The sequence below is a fragment of the Parasteatoda tepidariorum genome, chromosome 2 (assembly GCF_982258835.1).
Source record: "Parasteatoda tepidariorum strain Cologne lab strain chromosome 2, Ptep-v5.0, whole genome shotgun sequence".
NCBI lineage: Eukaryota > Metazoa > Arthropoda > Arachnida > Araneae > Theridiidae > Parasteatoda > Parasteatoda tepidariorum.
The window spans coordinates 116,328,606-116,353,170 of record NC_141756.1 but is presented as its reverse complement, the minus strand read 5'-3'; the positions used below and the strand labels follow the sequence as shown (position 1 = coordinate 116,353,170).

Sequence of the window (24,565 nt, the reverse complement as noted above, 5' to 3'; positions counted from 1 at the left end):
TTTAAAAATCCCCGATTTTTATCCAAATTTCTCTGATTTTTCCAGTATAGAAAAATTCCCTGATAATTCCTGGTTTTCAAGGTGGGTGGCCACACTGTTTAATCTACTTTCAGGGTTAATCTTGCAAATGAATCATTCAGCACTGTATCCTTTGGCTTCGAGTACCGAAATATAATTTTTTTGAAGTATTTATATAAACTGAAAATCTTAGTAACTCATTCAGGCCAAAACAATCCCCCCCCCCTCAAGATACTTTTTATAAGATTTCGTTGATAACCCTACCGATATTTTCTCTTGAAATAAACAAAAGCCAATGGTTTGATGGATCTAGATCATTAAGAGATCGAGTGTTTGGAATATTTAATTTTATATAGTTATATTTTATATGTTAGTGTATATTTCATTTTTAGTCTATTTTGAAGTGAAAACTTTTTGAACTCAATCCTTCGAAATCCGTTTAGAATAGATAATTAAATGTAAAGAATAATTTTGAATAATTATATCATTTAATAATGGTCAAAAAAATTTTAGTGAGAATATAAATTTTTACATTTCAAACTACGAAATCAGCTGAATAGCCTGAGAGAAAAGGAACTAAGAATAAGGTTTTTTTTTCTCTAAATTATATTATTCAAAACAAACTGGGTGACTTAAAATTACATCATTCAAAATGGTATGAAAAAAATGTCTACCAATATTAAATAAGCAATTACTAGAAATTTTCTTTTACATTACTTTGCATAAACGAATTTATGATTATACCAAAAATTTGAATCACTTAAAAACTTCAAGGTATTCAAAAAGTGAAATTAACAATGAGTGACCTTAACTTTCAACTGCTCCTCCAGATTAAACTATTGGGGCATTTTTCAGATTGCAGCTACTAAACACAAAATTTGGAAATTTTACTATTGAAGAGTCGTAGCATTCCTTAGTGGCCAATTTTTAAATATTTCAAACATATATATACATAAAAACTTGACATTAATAATGTAGGGTATTTAGTTTAAAACACTGATCAAAATATGGTTAATATTAGGAAGTTCATTTCTAAAATGAAGAAAAATTAAGAAAATAATTAAGTTTTCATATTTAATAAATACTGAATTATTATGAGAATTTAATAAAGAAACACAAGCATTTTCAATGAAAAAGTGAGGATTGGATGGACATTAGTCACCCTATGCTGTAAGTGGCTACCCAGTCATTTAAAAGGCAAAGAATCGGGAATAAAACTCCTCCAGGGAAAAATAGGAGGTATGTTTATACAGAGAAAGTATATTAAACTGTCGCATGAACAAATTAATTAACATATTAGAGGTCAACCCGTTGAACCACTTAGTTTGATACTCAGTTAGCGAGAATCCAATCATTAGAACTAACATTATTCAGGTTTAGTTTTGCGAAGTGAAATGCCAAAAACAATCCTGTTTTGTGAGAAAGCACTGTAAAATATCATAACCCTACAGCAATCTGAAACGTTTCAGAATAAATTCAACAATAAAGAATGCCAAAAAATACATTTTTCGAACAGAAAGGGAATTTAACGAACACATTTTTCTCGTCGTATTCTGAAAAGAAAAAAAAAGAAAGAGAATGCAATAGACAACATCTACCGATCACTTTGACACTTTATTTTTTCACCTACAAGAAATTTTTTACAAGTCGTTCAGAAATTTTTTTTTATTTCATTTATTTATTTTTTCATAAAAATGGACAGCTAAAGATTTGCAGAGGATTTTTTTTTGTTTTTTTCACACGCCATGTGAATTGTATAGTCGAGATAAACACAACGTAACTCCAACTCAATTATTGTGCTCGACTACAAATCTACACTTGTGCACAGGTACGACGCTATGCTTCTACAGAGATTTACTCCACAGCGGGTCCCAGCTAAAATGGTATAAACAAAAACACTCGAATCAAATATAAATTCTGTTGAAAAAGAAATTCTGAAACCGTTCTGTTCATCGACTTGCTTTCAGAAACTGTGCAAGGCTTGGCTTAGTAATGAATTAACTGTGGAAGAAGTTTTTCCTCTCAGAGTAAATGACAATGTTCCAATCACTGTGAATCCCACCATATGATAAAAGGATGGATGTTAATATGCACAGCTGCTTACTCTACAAATGTGGCTAAATAGTATAATATATATATGTAAGTATGATTAGGCAATTTTTGTTGAAAAAGTATCTCAGAGAGCTTGGCAAGGATTGCCTTTATACAACAGCGCCAATTCAATAAATACACATTTATGAAGAAAATAATCAAAAATCTGCTTTGTGTTACCAACTTAATACAGTACATTATATTAAAAAACCAGTACTCAAACCTTCAATGCTCGCTTTAACGTCGATGAAATATCACCAAATATATTAGACAGTTTTTGCTCTGAACCGTTAAACATTTTACCGAGTTTAAGTCCTGATTGCCACACAATAGCAAAATACATTTTGACAACACTTGATATTTTTTTGTAGGCAGCTCAAGTTCATTGAAATGTGAAAACAACATGAGCAGAATTGATTTCACATTCCATATCACATAGATTTATAGGAAGGCATTGTACTATGATTCAAACCAAAGAAAAAAATCAAGGATGTTGCTTACTAAGTATCGCTTAAAATGATTATAATCATATTTAGCAGCAAAGTTTGCTGAAGTCAATAATTTGTTACGCATTGAAGATTTGACATACAGGGGGGGGGGGTGATAATAGAGGCCTGAATTTATTTTGATACAAGACAGCTTTTAAAATCGATTATTAGCCTTGAGATGCATATACATTTCGCAGACATAAGTACATAAGCTACATACTTTTGATGTTGAGTGCTGAAGCACAAAGAATATACTGGTCGCTTAGCACAAAGTTCTACATAAATAGGATAAAAAGATAAATATATCAAATATTCTATTAAAACATAACTAACATTCTTTCATATTCTTGAAGCTTTAGATATTACAAGTATGAAGGAAAAAAAATTACACTGACAATTATGTAAAAGAAAAAAAAATGAAACACCCACAATGATTATAAGCAGATAAAACAGGCACAAGGAGAAAGTTTCACTATACCTTAAATTGATGCCATAAAAATCTTTTTTTTTTTTTTTTTCCTTTCTCTTATCAGGTTACAAAGTTATAATACTAAAAATTTTTTTCCATCGACAATAGGCATACAAGACAAACTTATGAATAAAGCAGTGACATTTCTCTTTCATTTATTTTACAAGTAGCAATGAAAGAAATACCAAAAACTTATTAATGTTAAAATATGAAAAACAAAATATCTGATTAAAAAGAATATATCCTAAGAAGTACTATTCAAAAGAAAATTCTAAAATAAACTTTTTAGGAAAAGAAAAACAAGTAAGCCATACATTTGAAAATATTTAACAACTAAACAAACCTAAAAAAAGGTAAGAAGAAACAAATGATTCTTTTTCCTCGAAACCATAAGTTTCATTTATTGTTTTTTTTCTTCTCAATATATGTTGAAGCTCCAAGTGCCTCAGACGTCAGGTGTTAACTGAATGGCTACATATATAAATTCATTTAAATTTTCTTGATTTTTTCACCCACAACAAGAGGATTGTTTTTGCGGATTTCTTGAGCACCAAGCTGTTTGTAATCGAATTGACAATTATGTTCGTTAGAGTATCTGTGAATACTACAGAAGAGACCTTCACATCGACAGGGGAATCCTGTAGGGGGAAAAAATAGTAACAATTTAACAAATGTTTCACTCATTACTGATAAACACTTAACATAGCTGCCAACACGGAAAGGACAGTACACTCTGCAACATAATATAAATTTCTTGATAACTATTGCCTTATATACTAAATATTTAGAGACTTTTATCCCTGTCAAAACACAAAAACTTTATTTCATTAACAACTATAAATGGTCTGTAATATTTTCCATTTATGATTGAAATTAAATGAACTCAAATTTAAAATGTTTTTTTTTTTTTAATCATGCTAACTCATAATTTTGAATAGATAGTAATTTACTATAGATAAGTTAAAAAGATTGTGATTAATTTGAAAAGGGAGAACTGAACAAAAATAAACTGAAAATTTCAGAAAAAAAGAATTCCAGAAAAGAAGAAATTTCAGAATGTCAAACAAGCAATTACGTAAAAATTTAATTTCAATATGGATTTTTTTAAGGAACCTTGCTTAGTTTTAGGGAATTATTTTAAACTAAAAATTGGCAAAATCCAGTAGTCTATTGGTGAACCCAACAGAGTTGGCAGCTATGTTGCAATGTTTAGAAAAAATTCCTATTTTATAATGCTAAAAACCCCTTATTTGCTCATTGAGGATACTTGACATATTTGCAAATACAGTAGCATGCACACAAATTTTCCAGATAGTAGAAACAAGAAATTTCACCCAATTCTTTCTTAATATTTAATACTAAAATTTTAAGCACATCATAAATTTATCAAGTAAAGTAAATTAAAAAAAATAGTATATAGCCCTAGCTGAAATCCACACACAATTAACAATATTAATACCTCATAACAGAGAGAATTTTAAAGAATTGAAAATAGTAATTTCAAATTAACACAATGATAAAGGGGATCTAGCAGCCACCACAGTGAAGTGAAGTACCACACATTATAGAATTACTCAAGCCTTTCGCAAGTAAGAAATAAGTTAGCAAAATAGAACTATAACTATTTCAGTAAAGCAATGCAACATAGTTATTATACAGGGTAATTCAAAATAAATATAGCTGTTACAAATGGCTATAACTATTTAATAAAAAATAAATAATCGATGAAATTTACACAGAATGTAAAAAGAACTTCAAAATTTTGTATACATGCGTCACAGATTTCCTAAGTGATTTCCCTCGGTTACATGGACAACATCTAGGCGGCAGTCCATTTCACGACACATGTTCTGAAGCATTTGTGACAGTCACCGACGCAAAGCGCATTACAAAGCGTTCAGTTGTTTTGGGCATGGGAAGTACATATCTGGGTCTTTGGTCTTTACATCACTGGTTTTTGATTGTTTGCTTATGATTATTCTTTTCTGCACTGTGATAACACAATGAAAATTGTTAAACTCCAACAGGGTGCGTAGGTAAATTAGTCAACAAAAAAGCACCTTTTAAGCACTTTTCAAGCACTCAAAAAATATTTTTAAGTACTAATATCATAATTAGACAGGGTGGTTGGAAAGTTTTTGACAGTTGTCAAAAATCATGAAATTTTGATCATGTAAAACCAATGGCGTTTTCATATGCTACAGACTGACTATACGCCGAAATAGATTTAATTGAATTAATTATGAAAACGTCAAATAGAACAAAGTGAACTGTGTCTTTTTGCATAATTTGAAGCGAAAATCAACAAAGGAAAAATCTCATTTTGAAAAAGGAAAAATTAAGCACTTTTTAAAAAGACACCATGAAAAAAGCACCTTCAAGGGCTTTTAAAAACGAAAATCTAAGCACCTTTTAAAAATGCTACGCACCCTATCTCACATGCAGAACGCTTACCGCACAAGGCTCGCCATTTTCCCTAATGAACTTGTGCACGCACAGATTTTACAAGGTTAGAGCTGAAAGATAGAAAATAGGGCGGAAACAAAGAAAGCTTTTTTAGTTGGCAACTACACATATGCTGATCAATTGTCTGTAACTGATGGGTTCTTGATTCTGAAATTGAAGGCTCTTTGATTCTTCATTTTCTATCCAAGAATCCATTTTGGGTTCCCCATTCTTTCGTATAATGTTGCTATTTTAGACTAATAATGAAAGAGGAAGATGATGATCAAGTTTCACAATAGCTTAAAGTCTATTTTCTAATAGATATGGGGGGGGGCACACAGACTGTCAATAGACAATTGTCTTGTTTAAGCTACCTCACAACTAAACTAATTCACCTGAAAGAATTGGACAGACCCCTGACTGAACTAGACAGTTTGTGAAAGGTCCTGTTATTGTGAAAAAATTACTCGTAATTTGTGAATATAAAATAAACGTCAAGTCACATTCTTTCAACCAGGGCCCAGCTTTTGCGAATTTGTGAAAATAGGGTCCTGTTATTGCAAAAACTTTTTCAAGGAGTTTTTAAATTGTAACTGTAAAATTATAATAAAAATTTAAATTTTAAAAAATAAATAGCAATTTCTGATACTAAATTAGAGATGCAACATACAAATATTTGGCATTTAGCATATACTGCTGAACGTAGAATATTAATTTCGGACAGATAATGGAAGAAGCGTCTACCGAAGACAAAACTTAATTCGTTTACATGTCCTTCTCCCCCCGGGAAGGGTTTATTCGATTAAAAAAAATAATGAAGATAAACAAATTTGTGAAGGGTCCGATTAAAAGATAAATTATTTTGCACAGGGTCCATTTTTATGAAAAGATATTATGTGAAGAGTCCATTAATGGACCCAAATCTCCTCTGACCCATGTAAGTTGTTAACACTGTTAAGAAAAATTATTTTTAGAAGTCACGGACATTTATGAAAATAATGTACATTCAAAAGAAAATTATAGCAAGAGAACACCAGTAAATAGAGGCAAAATATGTGAGTTTCCTATAATTGAAAATGAGTAATCAAAGATACGGTAACAGACACCCTTAGGATATGATTCTAACCGATATATCCAAAGCAGACACTAATGACATTATTTAAAAGAAATGTACAATACAGGGCAAGGAGCACATTAAAATTTTTTTTTTTAAAAAAAGGTAATTAGTTTATCAAAAAAGGTGACAATTGGTAGTTTTTCTTTTCTTCCTTTACATATTCGCTAAATGCATTATTGTAAATTGACTGCAATTCAAGTATTAGTAGAAGTGCAAATTGATCTTGACAAGCAGTCACTTTATTATTTCACTTTGTCAGGCTACCAAATAAAGCTAGAAGTTTATGGAGAGAGAGGAAAAAATGATTTGTTAGATATCCCCGACTGAACTATCCTAGTTCAAACAATATGGTTCTAACATTTTTTTAATAGAAATTTTACAATATTTATCTTCCTTCTTTTTTTAACAATAAGAATGTCTTACCTAAAACAAAAAAAATTATGGCTATAAAATAAAAACTGGATCAAATAATAAAAAAAATCATTATACATTCCTGGTTTTTGCTTCTTTTAAAGACTATTTTATTCATTTCTGTAGCCTTTTCTCCAGATTTCATATTCTCGACACCCTTGAATTAGTTTCATTCATTTAAAATAATTCTTTTTTTTTTTTTTTCCACAGCTGGCAAGGTTTAAGACAGAACGGATTAATCTACAGTTTACACTGTCCGGTAGCATGACACTGTCCCACAGCAATGCAGAATAATAATGGTGAACGAGCTCAGCTCGTCAGCTTGCATTGGAGCAAATTTCACAACGCGAGTAGTGCTCGTTACTAGCCACTACGGTCTAAATCTTGCTCCCGAGCGGAACTCATTTGCGCGCATTATGAAGCACGATTCAATTGCGAGCCGAACTCGCTCATAACCGTCAAAGGGTTAATGAAGTAAAGTTTTTCTTACTAAAAATCACCAAAAAGGTGAAAACCTTCAAAAAAAGGAGACAAAAGGTGACTAACTCCTCACCCTGACAATAGTTCCTCAAATTTATCATTAACAATGTAATCAATCAAATTCACAATAAAATCCATTACATATAATCTGATTTTGCTTACAAGTTAAATCCAAATCTTAAACCAACAACCATCCGAATAACTTGCTGCTGGGGTGTTGTAATTACTTTCATTTTACTTAAAGATAGGAGAAAGAAAATAGATTACTGTAATTTACACCATTTAAAGTTTACACAACAATTCATATTATAATCTCCTTTCACATAAGCTATTCAGTTTTATTAAATTGGAGACCCACTTGGAACATATTTATATGCACACACACATAAGCATGTTTTTAAATTTTATTTTTCAGTATATATATATCTGTTTCACTACAAATATTGTTTAAATCATTTGACATCTTTGCTTCAGCCATCTGTTTTCTGAATACCTTTTCCTTTTTTCAATAGTTAATCCTAATTAGAGTTCACACTGTTACCATTTGTTCTAACGAAGTTAATAAAACAACAAAAAAGACCAATAAAAAGGTCAATAACTTATTTTAATAAGCAGGGCTAGCGCTAAGCATCCACCACCTCACCAAACGCGATAAAATCGTACATTTGGTGAAAAAAAATTTGCTTTGGCTAATGTTTTTTTACCGAAAAAAAGAAACATTCCCCTCAATCCCAGCAACAACAAAAAATTATTTTAGCAAACCTAATAGTTTTTATCCAATTAAGGTAAAAAGTTGTAGCAAGATGCATATTAATTATCATCTAACTATTTATGCTTCTCGTGACAATAACCTGGCAATAATATATGCAATAACAATGTTACTTCAGGTTTATCCTTATATTACACTTGTTTACTGATCTAATAAGTTATCAAAAATCAATCCTAACCTATTCCTCAAAGACCAACATATTTTACCTCCTCTCTTTCATTCATAGCTTGTTCTTTACTCCCCCTCCCCTAACTCTATAATACCTCTTCATTTGATTTGGCATTCTTATAGAATAATTCAATTTAAAATAAATTTGCATTTTGATTTAAAGTTTTAGAAGGTAAAAAATCAATCTTAAAAATTGTTTAAATTTCACATTGGCTATGAATTTTAAAACTTGGCTAATACTTCAGCTAATTTAGTGGACAATAATTTGAAGTCCATAACACGGGCCCTGAATAAGTAAATTAAAACATAGCTTTAACTATTTTGTAGGCACAAGCATAAGATACTCATAGAATTTAGATTTTTGAGACATTTATAAAACAGGAGATTTCTAAACATCCAACTAGAGAAACAAAACATAGTTTTTAATCAAGGATCAAAAGGTTTTTTTAAAAAAAAATCTGCATACTTCTATAATAGTAATGTTTTAAACAGAGCGATTTTATGTATAAGTTTATGATTCAGAATAAAAAAAATGTGTGCTCCAGTTGGGCAAATTAAACAGGGAAATTTATTTACTTTCACTTAAATCTGACACTAAATTGAGAAAAACATTAACATATCAAAGAACGTGATCTAAAAGAATGAAATAAGAAAAGAAAAACCTATTGAATTTCAGTTAAAATCTAACTTATCAACAAAAGAATGTTGCTTATAAGAAAAATATCAAAGTACCAGAAATTGAAACATTAATTTTACCACAAATGCGATTCTGAATGAAGGTGGGGTGAAGGGTTTCCTTACCAGTTAGGCCTACTTTCTTTTTGCATATGTGGCATCTATTTTTCTTTTTCTTCTGATCTTTTTCCATATCATCCTGTTGAGAAGAGTTACCATCACCTTTATCTGAGGAAGCAGGACTTGCTGGTGAGGCTTCATCGAGAAGGGACTGTTTTGACGCCTTTAAATAAATTTATATCTTAATATAAAATGCAACCAGTCAGTTGTTGTTAAAAATTGTTTAAAAAACTCTCCATAAATCAAACATTCTTACATTAACTTATAAATGAGTATTAATATTGAACAACAGGTTTTAATAAAATGAAAAAACTTTTTGCAAACAATTGATTAACTCTAGTAACTAGTTTCAACCCTTTTGTTGCCACATTATTTTTAAAATTTGTATGAAAATTAAGGATTTTTTAAAAAAATGTTTTAGTTTATATAATACCCTATATATTAATTCATACCAGAGATCTAAAAAAAAAAAAAAAAAAAAAACAAAAAAAAAGCTGAAAATAGAAACCTAAAACTGTTGCGGGAACACATTTTTTAAAGAACTTAAAAAATTCAGCAAATTGAGCAAGAAAATAGTATTCGTGATCGCAACGCTCGAGTACGCCGTCTAGCGGGAGCCTGTAAATATCAGACATTAATTTATCACGTTTTCATTTAGTTCCATCAAAGTCATTGACAGAATCAGACGCCATTTTTTAGCAGCAAATTAGAAACAAAATTTCCCTAAGGAAAAGGCCGAAGAACTTGAAAAAAAAAAGCTCCAGAATATTAGTAAATCTTTCAGGAACAGAATACGCCAAACATTTGAAGAAAAATTCCTCAATAATTTTTTATTTCTATTATCAACAAACTTGCAACTGATGACTTCCGATTTCGGATACTGTTACAGATGTGTGTATTAAGGTAAAATGCATTTCTTCTGTCTTCAATTCATTACGAATTAAAGTGAAGTCAACATTGCTTTCGTCATTCCAGTGAATAAATATGAATTCAGAACATACAGAATTGTAATAGTTATAGCATATTCATCTTCGTTATAGAATAGTATATATTTCTGTATCCATATAATTCGGAAAACAACAATAAAAAATTATCCAAGTTACTTGAAATAGTGCCATTTGTGCTGATTCTTAATTAATTTTAATCGTTTTCTTGGTAAGTTTTTTTTAGTTTTGAAAGAATAAGTTCAACTAGAATTCAGCTATTCTGTTTTTAGCTACATATTCAAATTCATATCAATTATAAAATTTTGCTGTGTAGTATGTTATCTAAAAGTAATGAAGGGATAAACTATGTATCTATTATTTGAGAATAAAGTTTTCAAACAAGGAACTTATCATTTTGGAATTCTCCGGGAATTATAAATCAGGTAAGTGCAATGATTTTTACAATAAAAAATTTGCTTGTAAATATTTTTTTTTCATTTGATGATGGTTCTCTACAGAATGGTTTTTTACGCCTGATTAAGAACTATAAGAATAATAAAAAAAGAAACAATATGAAAGTTTTTATTTCAATGTAAAGAATTCTTAAAATCGTTTTTTTTATCCTAAGAATTCTTTATTTTCCGTTTTTTAATTTTTTGATAAAAATTGTTCTCAAAATACTTTTTTTGAAAAATTAAATGGTATAACATTATGTGTTTATGTATACTTCTTGTATATTCCAATGTTTGAAGTAATATGATTCAGAAAAGTATGGAATAAAAATTCGGTACTTACGTATTAACGCCACCGCCGCTACAGATTTGGCGGTTTTTAAGTGCCGCCAATCTACACATAAAATTTTTCCGACAATTCATAAAATAAAACACTTTATTTAAAATCAAAATAGTCACTCGGATTTCGGTGGAAAATGAGCCGATATAGAGTTTAGCATAGATTCAAAACAATCATATTGCCATATGAACTCTGATAAATAAGATTCCAAATGAAATAACATTTCCAAAACGTACGTTTACCAAGATAAAGTTTCATGTTGTGGGAATTGGTACATTTTCGTTTTTTCGGTAAAATACTTCCCTCCTGAAAAAATAAAATTGCATCTTGTTTTGTTTTTGGCAAATCCCAAAGACGAATTTTCGTAGCACTAAAAATGGCGACAAAAAAGAATTGTTTTTTATTTTTGTTTCGTCAGCATTCTTTATTTTACGTTTCTTAGTTTCTAAATAATGATTTTTATTGAAACTTGAAATTTTTTGATAAAAATTGTTGTCAAAAAACTTTGTTTACAAAATTAAATTTCATAAAATTATGAGGCTTACGTATACTTTTTGTTCATTTTAATTTTTGAAGTAATATGATTCTTAAAACTATAGAATGAACAGTTTAAATGGGCCTTTCATGTTATATCATTAAATTTAGTAATACTATTTCTCGGGCATTAGGTTTTAACTCTTATAAGAATATAAATATTTTTTTCTGTTAATGTACAAATATTTTTCCGATGTGTTGTGGATATTCCTTCTCTAATAAAAAGAGATACCATTTTGTTTTCGGTTGTACAAGAAAGAAGATCAAGCATTTTTCTTTTTTAAAATTAATAAGCCACATTAAAGAAGGAACGTTGCAATGCTACACGCTACATTAACGACGTCTCCAGAGTAACTGAATGACGGTTCATATAGAAATCGCAGGTATGCGTCTCATACAACAACGCCCCCTATAGCTCGTTGCGATTGCGAATATAGTATAAAGTCTAAAAATATTTCAAAAATAATTGGCTAGCTAAAGCATGAATAAAAGTGAAAATATTAAAAAAAATAACCGGCTAGCAAAAACATGAATAAAATAAAATAAACACATAAAGAGATAAATAAAAAAAATAAAAGCAGACGATAAAATTAGAAGACTTTTTGTAGAACAACAGAGTTGTTGTTTTTTTTAGAGATTAGTTATGTTTTGGAACTTGAGTTTTCATATAACCCGTTACGGGTTTTCCTAGTTTGTTTTATAATATTTTAACTATCCCGTTACAGGTACTTCATATTTGTTTGTGTTGTTTGCGAATAAAAGTTTTTCTTATAAGAAACAGAACTGTTATTTATTTAGCTGGATATGTTATAGTAGGAAGCATTCATCCACAGAATGATATAATTGGTGTAATTTGTAAATTATACAAATATATATATATATATATATATATATATATATATATATATATATATATATATATATATATATATATATATATATATATATATATATATATATATATATATATTCTGCTTTTATATATAATTAGTAATAAGTAATGTGAATCAGATATTACTACAGAGCAGGATTTTGAAATTCTCATATCTAAATAAATCATTATTTAAATGTGTTTTTCATTTCCTATAAGTAGATACAATTTTATCTCTTTTGGATAATTTTTATGTGTTGAAATGCTTTATTTCATATAAATTATAATTAGTAGATTTAATATCTTAGCATACTTGCTGAACTTATCGTTAAATCTAATTAAAGGTGGGCTAGATTTGCGTTGGTTTAAGTACTAAATAAAAAATATTTACAGCTTACAATAAAAATAATTCAGCTTATCACAAATATCACTAATATCAATTGTTTGTGGTCACCAAACTATTAACTATTATGCGTAACTATTATTATGCGTATCCCAAACTATTATGCGTAAACTTTATCTTCGAAAAATAATCTCCAATTGTCTGCTTTTAAAATTTCTTAGATTGTGTCTCTTGAATCATGCAGTTCAATAAATTCATTTTCATAGTTAGGACTGCTCTTCAGAAATTTAATTTCAAAATATTTTGTAAAAGGCCCGGAAAATTTGGTGGACCTTGATCCTGAATTTGTTTTGATCGGTCCCTGATGGAATTAACATCTAGTTTTTTTTACAAGATTTTCAATAGTAAAATTCTGTCATACTCATCTGAAATGTTAGATTCATTAAAGCATTGCAAAGAACTATGAAACCCGGTTTACCAAATAATTTATAAGCATAATCCTCTACAGCTTTCTGTGCAAACAATGTTTACAACAAAGAAAAAATGGATATTGTTTATTGTGTAAATTAGTTTTCTGTTTGAATATAATTTAGTCACACTGTAAAATTTTTGATATGATGTTAAATAATATTAAATTTTAAATTTGTGATATGATAATAATAAATGATGATAATCTTTGCAGCTGGGATTATAGTTAAATAATTAAAAAAATGATAAATAAAACAAAAATAAATTGTACTTACTACACCAGATGAAGAGGAATAGTTTGTTCTATATGATCTTTTCCCCCAGCAACCGTCAACAGTAACTGTAATTAGAGGGATTCCATCTAAATCAACATCACCTTTTCCTATCGCAATATCTTTTTCTTCTTTTGCAGCATCACTCATTTCATTCAACGCAGCTAGCTCCCAAGCCTGCGAAAGGCTTTCATTTTCATTAGTGAAAGTTTTGTTGGTCATACAAGGAATGTTCATTGTAGAAAAAAGTTCCTCCATGTTAGCAAATCCTGCACCTACTTTTATAATTCCTGCAACAGCAGCCGTATTGGAGTTCATTAAATTTTCATTTAAGTTTTCAGTCCATATCACTTCTGTTAAATTGCACATTTTACATTTAAATTTAAGCCCAGATATTAAGCCTCTTCTAATTTCAGAAGTTATATCCATATCAGATAAACTGCATCCGAATGGACTATGCTTATTCAACTGTTGAAGTTTATTGACAAAAAACTTAATGTCAACAATTCTTTTGCCTGATAATTCAAAATTGTCTTCATATGAAATTTCAACTCCTGGTGTATCAATATTTTCATTAGAAAAATGCGAATCTTGCCCAACATTTCCACTATTAGAAGATATTTCTTCAGCTCTCTTTTCCTGTTGCCTGAAAGTAATAAGACTTTAGTGTCATAATTTTTTCAAGGAAGAAAAAAACATAATAAATTAATAACAAATATATTCAGAGAAATCTTAATATTAAGCAGATAATAGCATTTAAAGTATTCTGCATTATTCTATTTTTATTGATGCATGCCATTTTTAATTAATAAGATATTTAAATCAAATTTTATGGATAAATTAACGAACTCAGACTTATTTTATAATAAGTCCATTAATCAGAGTAGATAAAGGGTTGTTTATTTGGAAAAAATCCGACTCAAGTTTCCTTACTCCCCTCTCTTTGAATAAGTATAAATACTTGTTCCAGTAATTCAAAAAAGTGAAATAAGCAAAGACATTATTTATGAAATATGTCAAATATTATTACAAATAGAATTATACATAATGCTTTATGGAAACCTCTCGCTTACCATCAAGGAAATAAAACGATTTAAATAATAATAAGGGTCATTGAGCGAAGTGAGACAGAGATATTGATCGCCTCATGTGACATGTATATTAATAAAAACAGAAATATTCGCAATGATAGAAAAAATAAATTAATTTTAATAAATTAATTAAGAGGCCGCCAATTTGAGCTTCCGCTACTATTGATAATCAATATCAAAAATGGTATCCCATACAAAATTAATAATGCTGTAATACTTGTGTACCAAGTTTTGTGTTTCTACTTTGACATACATTCACATTGTTTAAACAATTTGTCGCGCAAAAAATAAAAGCAAAGATTTTTCTTTTAGTAAATTTATTATTACTGCGAATTGGCAATTTAGAAACATTTATTGTGTTAAAACACAGGTATTATTTTTAACGAACTAATGTTTTCGTATGTACAATTACTAAAAACATATTAAATTAATTTTAATGTATAAAAATATTTTTTGGAATTTTATTTCAGTAATTAAAGTTATTTTAAAACATTGCATAAAAATTTTTTGAAAATGACCCATATTCGTGGCTAGCATTTGCATCAAGACACAGATTCTGAGTATCAAATTTGAGTAAGTTGTACAGATTATATTGTAGACATAGATCAATCAATCTAATAATTAAATTCTAGGCTATGGGAAATATTTAGAATATTTCAGCTTTTCGGAAATCCGTTCTAGCAACACGACCTTGCTGAATAGAAATAATTTTTTTTTCAAAATGACCAATTGCACTTCTACGTTTAGTAAGATTTTAAGATATCATTAAACATTTTTTTAAAAATTTTTTTTTTTCAAATCAAAATTATTGACAGTGAGGATATAATTTCGTGTCAACATTTTTATTGTCTTTGTATTAGAATAAAATAAATTTATGAATAATCATTGATAATGCAAAATAGTATAATTTTAAGCTCGAAATGAGAAAATAGGAAGTATATATATATACTTATATACACATATAGTGGCACTTTTTTTTTTCCTTTTGGAGCTAGCACGCATTGTTATTCAAATTTCTATAAATAGTTTCCCTAACCGACAGTTGATACAATTGTAACAATCAATCCAGAACTGAGAAGCCATAACCGAAAAGTGCATATTTATGTGTGAAAGCAAACATGAGCAGCAATAAAAGTATACATGAGATCATCTAGTCAAATAGAAAGAAGAAGAATTTTAAGCATCATTAAACTTTTTTTTTCTTCTTTTTTTTTAGTTTTTTAAAAATGAAATTGACAAAATCTTGACAGTGAGGTTATAATTTTGGGGTAAAATTGTTTCTACATTTATATTGTGTTTGTATTAGAACTAAATTAATTGAAGAACAAACATTGATAATGAAAAATAGTATAATTTAAAATACAAAGGAATAAGATATAAACAAGAGCATTTTATTTATTTAAAAATTTGATTGGGGATAAAATTTTATAAAGCCTATTACATGAATTTTTTTATTTGGCACTAGAACTTATTCCTCAAAATTTTATGCAATGAACAACCGATGCTATTGTGATATTTCGGAATTAAAAGAAATTGTATTTTTTAGATTTCCAAACACGAAAATTTAAATTTGTATGTTGGAAAGCAGATAAGAGTAACATTATATGTCTTCATTAATTAAAGTCACTAGTGGCTGTAACTATATAATTTTTTATATTATTCAAAACAAAGAATCTATTATTTATTGGAAATGTGATGAAAGCAAAAATTTTTGCGAAAAATAATTGCAATTATTTTGAAATTACAGAGCAAGCAAATTAGGAGACATTTCTCGGAAGAATAAGCTGTCTGTTCTCAAATGAATGAAATTATATAACTTCAAAAACTGTATAATATTAAAAATGCAATAATTAAATAAAAAAAATAATCAATTTACTTAGACTAAGAACAAAAAGACTTTGTATAAATTATGAAGCATGAAACTTCTTAGTAAAAATTTCAATATTGTAAATTACATAGATATGTTACAATTTTGCCTCATATATATATATATATATATATATATATATATATATATATATATATATATATATATATATATATATATATATATATATATATATATATATATATATTGAAATTTTTGCTAAGAAGTTTTTATAATGAATAATAAATTACAGTACGTTTTGTTAACAACCAGTATAATTAGTCAATAACCAAATTACATTATAACAACTCTTTTAAATTGTATTTATCATGAGAGAAAAAAAGAAACTTACTTTTTACGCCACTCTTTGAATTTCTCTCCTCTATTCACTTTCCTCTTAGCAGATAATCTAAGTGCTCTTCCTACTTGATTTTTTCTGTATCTTGCACTCATAATTAACAGTTTATTAAAACATATTATATACGATACGAGCTAAATGTATGCTCTTTGAGACGATATTCGGTGAAAAAAAAAACAATTTTTTTTAACATTGGAACCCATCTCGCGGAAGACTTTCACTGCATTTTTGGATATGATCTTCAGTCGTTTACTGTAACTGTTCTTTCTAGTATGATACTTAGCTACATTCGTTAGTCAATGCCTAACTGAAAGACAAAAACCGCAGTGAACAACATCAATAGCATTCTGGAATGTCCTTCAAGAAGAGCGAGGGGTTCAAAAAATGTTTTGTGTAAGTAGTAAAGTATTGTTGACAAGTATTCAGTAAAACTTCTTTGTTACCGACAACACTGAAAGGGTAAATGCGGTAATTTTAGAAAACTGGATAACAGACAAACCGCATTTCAGCAAAAGATCGTATCTACAATGAAACTTGTCAAAATAAAATAAAGGAAACAGGGTAACAAATTTCATCTGCACATAGAGTTTCACCTGCATTATTAGATATGGTTTTAGGTTGCTTGCCGAAACAGCATTTTCTGGTATTGCACTAGGCTACATTTATTAATCAATGCCAAGTTGAAAGCCTAAAGGCCCTTTCAACAAGCACTTCGCATTCTGGCTTTGTCTATGTGAAAAGTGAGAGGCTTAAAAAATGTTTTGTGTGAACGGTTTCTGTCATATATTCCGCAAATGTCTTTGCAAGTAGTAACAATGATCCAGGTGCATGATATGAAAGGGTAAATGTTGCATTTCACACTGACGTAAAGAGGCATCCAAGAAGATGATGTATATTTTGGAACTTGCCAAAACTTATTGGTTTTCTCTGTTCATGTCTAAAAAGAAAAGAAACAGGGAAAACCGATTCTCTCTTGTTTCTTGTTATGCTTTCTTCATGCACATTAATGGATTTTTTTTTTTTTTTTTGTGTGTGTGCTTTGTGCCCTTGCCATACCAGATATTTTCCGATGAGGTTCATTAAATAAACGTATTAATGATGACAGATAATTATAGTATAAATATCTAACGTAACCCACACGTATTATTCATTTCAACAAAATAACTAATTTTAAACACGCCTTTAAATGTGTATTACTCCATTTGTAAAAAAAAGTTGAAGTTATATACTTTTAAAAGTATGAGATAGTTTGAAACATATAAAAAAATTTAAATACCTGCGAAAAAAGAATTTGAGCTTACTTTAAACGAATTGCTAATTTTCTACCTGCTCACTGTATCTGGGTTTTACTTATTTTTACAGAATAGCGATCCTGATTCATTAACTGTGAATAATTCAGACCGAAAACATAATAAAAGGAGAAAATTATACTAAAATAAAGAACTGAAATACAATTTTAGACAAAAATAAATATAGCATACATGCATTACAGAAAATTAAATTACAACAAAAGTAAAAATATAACGGAAAAATTTATTTATGTCTGGTCGCACCGTGAAAATAACCTTTTTTACAATTAAACTAAAGCATAACAGCTGTGAAAGTTTGCAACTATAAGAATAACATGTTAAACCTATTATTGCTTCTACTAAAATAACGTTTTTTGGAAAATACATATGATGCTAAAAAATAAGAAAAACATGCAAATATGCAGTTAAAATATGAACTATAAATCAGTAAACACTGTGAACGCAACATTTCTTTAGAATACCATAATACTAAAAAATAATTAGAATTTGCAAATGTGGAATACTACAAGGATCATAAAATTTATTGATACAGTCAAGAAGTATCTTTTAGAATAAACACATAATGCTAAATAGTGGCAGAGATTTGAAAATGGGAAAATAAAACGGGAATAAAACAAATTATACAGGGGAAAAAATTTCCTTTTCAAAAATATACATGACTCTGCACAGTAATAAAAATTAGATTTGAAAATACTACAATAAAATATGTTCATTTAACTTTGTTAGCACTGTAAAGAAAATGAAACGTATTTTCAGAAAAACTCATTATTATTGAACAGTTAGGAAAATTTACGAAATGGGAAAATATAATATTCATATTTAAAACTAGCAATCTATATTTACGATCATAAAAACCTGAGTAACATTATATGATGCTCAGAAATAGTTAGCATTTGCTAGTGAAGAAATTAAAATATAAATCGCATATCGGTTATTATATCGGATAATTTAAAGAAATTGCCAATTAATAATTTTAGAAAATTAACTTTTATTTAAGAAAAAAATAAATAAAACAGAAGAGAGAGAGAGAAGGAAATATGAATTGCCTGTTATGCACATAATTTCAGCCAAGGATTTGCCCGAAATGGATTTGCACACGGTAAAAATTGTATAAATTAACGAAGAAGTTTTTTAGTAAATTTATTCACAATAACATACAATTAACTTAATGTTTTTATATAGAATTTAATTACTTTATTTGGGTAACCATTGTTTTTTTTTATCAAATTTTGTCTATTTGTTTTTTGGATAACTAAACATTACTAAATAATCTTTTAATTCTACACATTTGATTAAAAATGGTATTAAAATAGATATTTTTAAGAACATTAGAATTCCAAATAATTTATTTGCCTTAAAATAAAAATAATTTCTTTTATAAAATAGACCAACAAAGCAGATATTTTCTCCTTTTATAATACCCAAATCCAAAAAATTAAAGTTATCATTATGATTACGAAGCGAGGTTAATTCCTAGGGGTAAATATTATTAAATAAAAGAGTATATTCATGAAAATTGAAGATAATTAAATCATCAATAAATCTAAAAACAAATTTAATATTAAGAGTACAATTTCTTTTTTTTAGTGCAAACAAAAAATTAGCTAAGAGAGATGAAACGTTAGGTCCTTCCGGTATTCCATCAACTAGGAAAAAAAAAATATCTTTTCCATTTTAAAGATAATTATTGAAAAGACAAAAATTAATTGGAATTTCCCAATAATCAAAATCGCAATTAAAGATTTTTTCAAAACATAGTAATAATTCAAAAGAACATCTTTTAGTTTAGAAAGGGGAATGCTATTGAAAAGATCTTGGAAATCATAAGTGGCAATAGAATTAATTTTATTATGTTTAATAAATTCTAAAATCGGTGGATTATTAGTGATAATACAAGAAAAATCCTCTTTAATAATATTGTTGATAATTTTATTTAAGTAGTTAAAGAAAAAGGTGCCAAGTTTAATTAGGAAAGTATTAGACCCACATGTGACTGTTCTGAAATTTATTGTAATTTTATGAAATTTAGGACTGATATTTAAGTAAAGAAATTTCATATTGCTAGTTTCAATTTTTAACCTCTTATATAAAGCTAAAAAAAATTTAATGACAATATTATAATTTAAATTACGAAGTTTAAAATTTTTACTATTTTTTAACTCCGTATTTAAAAGTGCTACATAAATTTTTTTACAGAAGATTGCATAATTATTGTTAGCTTAATTGATATATATAATTAACTAATTAAATATATTTATCCTACAATGTTTTGAAAAGTTGTTATTGCCAAAATTAAGAAGAAAAAATAATAATAAATAACATAAGAAAATTCGAAAGAAAGTCTTCCATCCTAACTTATTTTAAAGAAAGAGAATGAAATAAAAACTGTTTTCAACCACAACAGAAGACCCCAAGGCTATTTAACCCCTCAACTATTCAAAGAAAGTAAAGAGGCTTTTCTCCTAACCCCCCAAAAGATCTCCCCACTAGAACTTTTACTCGTATTGGTAAATGAAGGGAGGACAGATGGGAGGCGTGGTTTAGGCTCTTTTCCCAATTTTTTTAAGAATTTTTTCATCTTTCTTTCCTAATAACACATTTCATAATTGAAGAAAATAATTACTAGTTATTTCTTCTGGTAGCTTGAAATGTATAGTTCGAGTAAGTGAACTAAAAAATAAGGATTTACTAAATGAATTTTGATAAAAAACGGATTTCAAGAAGATGTCTCTATTACCGATATTTAAACTCCATTAATAATTTAAAATTTATGGTAAAACAAAAAGTGATTTCATAAGACCTTAGAGTAAACTATGAACTTTCAAATGCTGAAGGAATTTTTCCAAAATATCAAAATGCAAAAAAGTTATTAGCAAATGAAGCTCCCATAGAAAAAGCATTAGCAGCTGGCATTGAGAGGGTAGGTATTGCGTCCTCTTAAGTTCAAGGGCAATTGAAACTCTGTCCCTGCTGAGTTTCAATTTATTTTAACATTATTAGGGTTGTCACTCTACAGGGAGAATAGGGAAAACCTGGAAAATATAAGGAATTTAAAAATCACCTAAAATAACAGGAAAATGCCGGGGAATTTGAATTTTTTTCTTTAAAAACTGGGTTCATTTTCGTCTCATTTTCGTCTTTTAAAAAAGGGTGACCACTCAGAGCACAACCTATGGGATATTTAAGGATGATATTTTGGCTATACTAAACTATGTCATTTACTATAGTATTATTTAAGTATGCAATTAAAACTAGCAGTAGAATTTTTCCAGCAATTAAAACTAGTATAGTTAGTCCAATAAAGCTCACATGAGAGCACAATAATTCTTGTGTTTCCTCTTAATATATTGTTTATAATAAATATTTACATTGGATTTTTTTTCTTTTCTAGATTTGAGTGGCAACCCTGGTTGTCGATAAGCCGAAAACTCAAAAGATAGTTTTAAAATCTTTGCTAACTAAGCATTTAAAAAAAGTAGTCACTTCAATTGCAAATTCAGTTGCTCTCAAACTGTTTGAATCAAGAAAATATCAATGCATAATAAACTTAAAATGAAAAAGAGAATTCTAAAAATTATCAAACATCAACGGTCGACATGACAACGCATGCAATGACGGTATGTGCGCATTGTTTGCTCTCAGTAGCGTAGTTTTGGGAGGGTTTGGGGGACAAAACTCCCTCCAAAACTAAACATTACTTGACTAATAAACTATTGTATTGTAAGTAGGATGTATTATATAAAAAAGTTTTCATTTCATTTTTTGTAATTTAAATGTTTAGAATATATATACATACATACACACACAAAAGCACAAACACACAAAAACAAACAATCAAAATTATAAATACTTTTGTATTAATAACAACATTAAAACTCTTTTGTTTTCATTAATGTCTGGTAAAGAATAGGTGTAGAAATTCTATTTTGGGACTTCTAGGCTGAAAACATACCATTGAATTATAATTAGATTTATAGGAGGAGTTATTTTTAGAATCTTGTCCCTCTTTCACTTCCACATTTGGAAGCATTAAATGATTTTCCTTAGTGCGTAGAGTTGCAAGGTATATACGACTGGAACCTGTTTACATCAAAATCTGTAAGTATTTAATGCGGGAGCGATGATTTTCGCATGTCTCTTGCTGAATAACGTGTTCCATAAAACATCTGACGGAACCATCCGGATTTTTGTCCACACCCCCTCCCTTGTGTAGTGGGGATGTGAACTGTTATGACCACCAGTATACCTTTAAATAAACCTTTTTATAACATATTCTGGCTTATTACAGCATTATTCAGAGATGTGATTCTACCTCGGATTCGCAGATTTCCTCTTTTTTTCAGATTTTTCCCTCTAATTCCCGTGAAAAAAAATTTTTGAACAAGTTAAAATATTTTGTGAGGAATTTAATTTTCCGCGGAGCGAAGGTATTGAAGTCCTCATTCCTCCCTCTAAAGTTTCTCTAAAAATCATTTCCTTGGGATAAAACTGGTTGACCCTTATACAGGGATGAGATTTTTCACTTTTGCCTCTCGAATTTCAGCCTTTTTATCAAAAACTCCGATTCTCTAAAAGTTTTGTTCTTTTTTTAATAAATATCCTGCTTTTTTTTTTAAAATTCAGTCTTTGAAATAAAATAATTATATTTATTTACAATTTTCAATGATAAACAGAAAATTCAAACTACGTCCTAGCCCTTCCGTATTTTTACTTATTTTAGCTATTTTCTCTGCTTTTACACACAGAAAATAAGATCTTCCGCATTTTTATTCGTCGCCGGATAGCTCGTATTTTCGCAATTCAGACGTCGTGACCCTGTTGTCTGGTGTGAAAGCAAACGGGGGAAGAAAAAAACAAATAGACGTAGATTTGCGGTAAAAATATTTATTTGCTCATTCAATTAATCTTGTAAATTTTTATTTATTATGTTTAAACAAAAACAATACAAGCAAGCCTTTTAGAAATCCCAAGTCCAGACTCTGCAAATATCTCGATTCTTATTCACGCGATTTTAATATCAATCATCGATTTTCGTATTTACCTGATTTAAAAGTTGAACGTTGCGATTCTTATTTACTCTATATAAACATCGTACATATGATTCTTATTTACGAGATTTAAAAATCCAATATCGCGTTTTGGATTTATACATTTTTAAAATCGCGATTTTATTATCAAACATCGATTTTCGTATTTACCTGATTTAACAGTTGAACGTTGAGATTCTCATACAGGCGATTTAAATATCGTACATTGCGATTCTTATTCACGAGATTTAAAAATCCAATATCACGATTTGTATTTACGCTCTTTTAAAATCTTATGTAGCGATTCGTATTCACGCGAGCTTAAAATCCAATGTCGTGATTCGTTTTTGCAGTTGTAATATCAAACATCGATTTTTGTAACTATAAGTGCTTTAAAAATTAAACATTGTGATTTGTATTCACGCGATTTAAAAATTATACATCGTGATTCGTATTTACGTGATCTAAAAATAACGCATCATGATTTGTATTTTCGCATTTTTTAAAATTCGATATAGAGTTTAATATTCACGTGATTTAAAAGCCTCACATCGGGATTCATATTCATACAATTTTAAAATTAATCATCGGGATTTATAATAACGTGGTATACAAGTTTAAAAATCGCACTTTTTATGTCAGATTTTTGTGTGTGTATATATATATATATATATATATATATTCTTTCATTCTTGGATTTCCTCTTTTTTACTTTCTGACTACTCTCATCCCTGATTATTAAAGTTGAATACAACAATGATAACAGGGATGTAGCCCTGTTATTATATATATATATATATTATATATATATGTTACTGGCAAGTATGAAACGCTTGCATTGTATAGAATGCCGGATGTTTTTAGGCAAAGTATGAAATGTGAGAAATATTACATACTTTCCCTAGGCATTGTATAAAATGCCTAGGCATTTTATAAAATGCCAAATGCTATTTGGGCAAAGTATGAAATAAACATACTGATGAGGTTATTATGTAAATAATGTGCATGTTACTGTGACTGACCAAAATCGTTGGTTGTGGACTTTCTTTGGTGAATGTTGACAATCACATAGTCGCTTTGGTGAATGTCCGAAATATTTATTACATCCGATTTGATATTAATTTATTCGTGGATATAATTACATTTATTTGATATTTTAATACTTACTGACGATAGATTAGAAGAATCATCAGTGTTTGGAGTATCGGGCAAATGTATACCGGACAATGGCACCTGACCTTAAAAAACCATCAGTGTAGGGTATACTGAGCAATGGTACTTGACCCTAAAAAACATCAGTGTAGGGTATACCGGCAATGGCACTTGACCTTAAAAGAAACATCAGTGTAGGATATACTGAGTAATGGCTCTTAACTAGGTCTACTATGACTAGACCTTTGGTAAATGTCCGAAATATATACTAGGTCTAGTGCCACTGCCCGGTATACATTTGCC

The 24,565-nt window shown here is 28.7% G+C and overlaps 2 protein-coding genes across 2 annotated transcripts; both read right to left on the bottom strand.

Moving 5' to 3' along the window:
* Positions 1 to 1,613: 1,613 nt before the first annotated feature.
* On the bottom strand, positions 1,614 to 9,502 carry LOC147816091 (AN1-type zinc finger protein 6-like). Its single transcript, XM_087158137.1, has 2 exons — positions 9,258 to 9,502; positions 1,614 to 3,704 (listed from the first exon to the last, which is right to left on the bottom strand). Exons 1-2 carry the CDS (start codon positions 9,322 to 9,324, stop codon positions 3,556 to 3,558), a joined length of 216 nt encoding a protein of 71 aa, XP_087014263.1. The 5' UTR covers positions 9,325 to 9,502; the 3' UTR covers positions 1,614 to 3,555.
* Positions 9,503 to 12,831: 3,329 nt separating this feature from the next.
* Positions 12,832 to 18,322, bottom strand: LOC147816090 (uncharacterized). Its single transcript, XM_087156708.1, has 2 exons — positions 16,768 to 18,322; positions 12,832 to 14,118 (listed from the first exon to the last, which is right to left on the bottom strand). The coding sequence occupies exons 1-2, from the start codon at positions 16,866 to 16,868 to the stop codon at positions 13,338 to 13,340; spliced, it is 882 nt and encodes a 293-aa protein (XP_087012834.1). The 5' UTR covers positions 16,869 to 18,322; the 3' UTR covers positions 12,832 to 13,337.
* Positions 18,323 to 24,565: the final 6,243 nt, after the last annotated feature.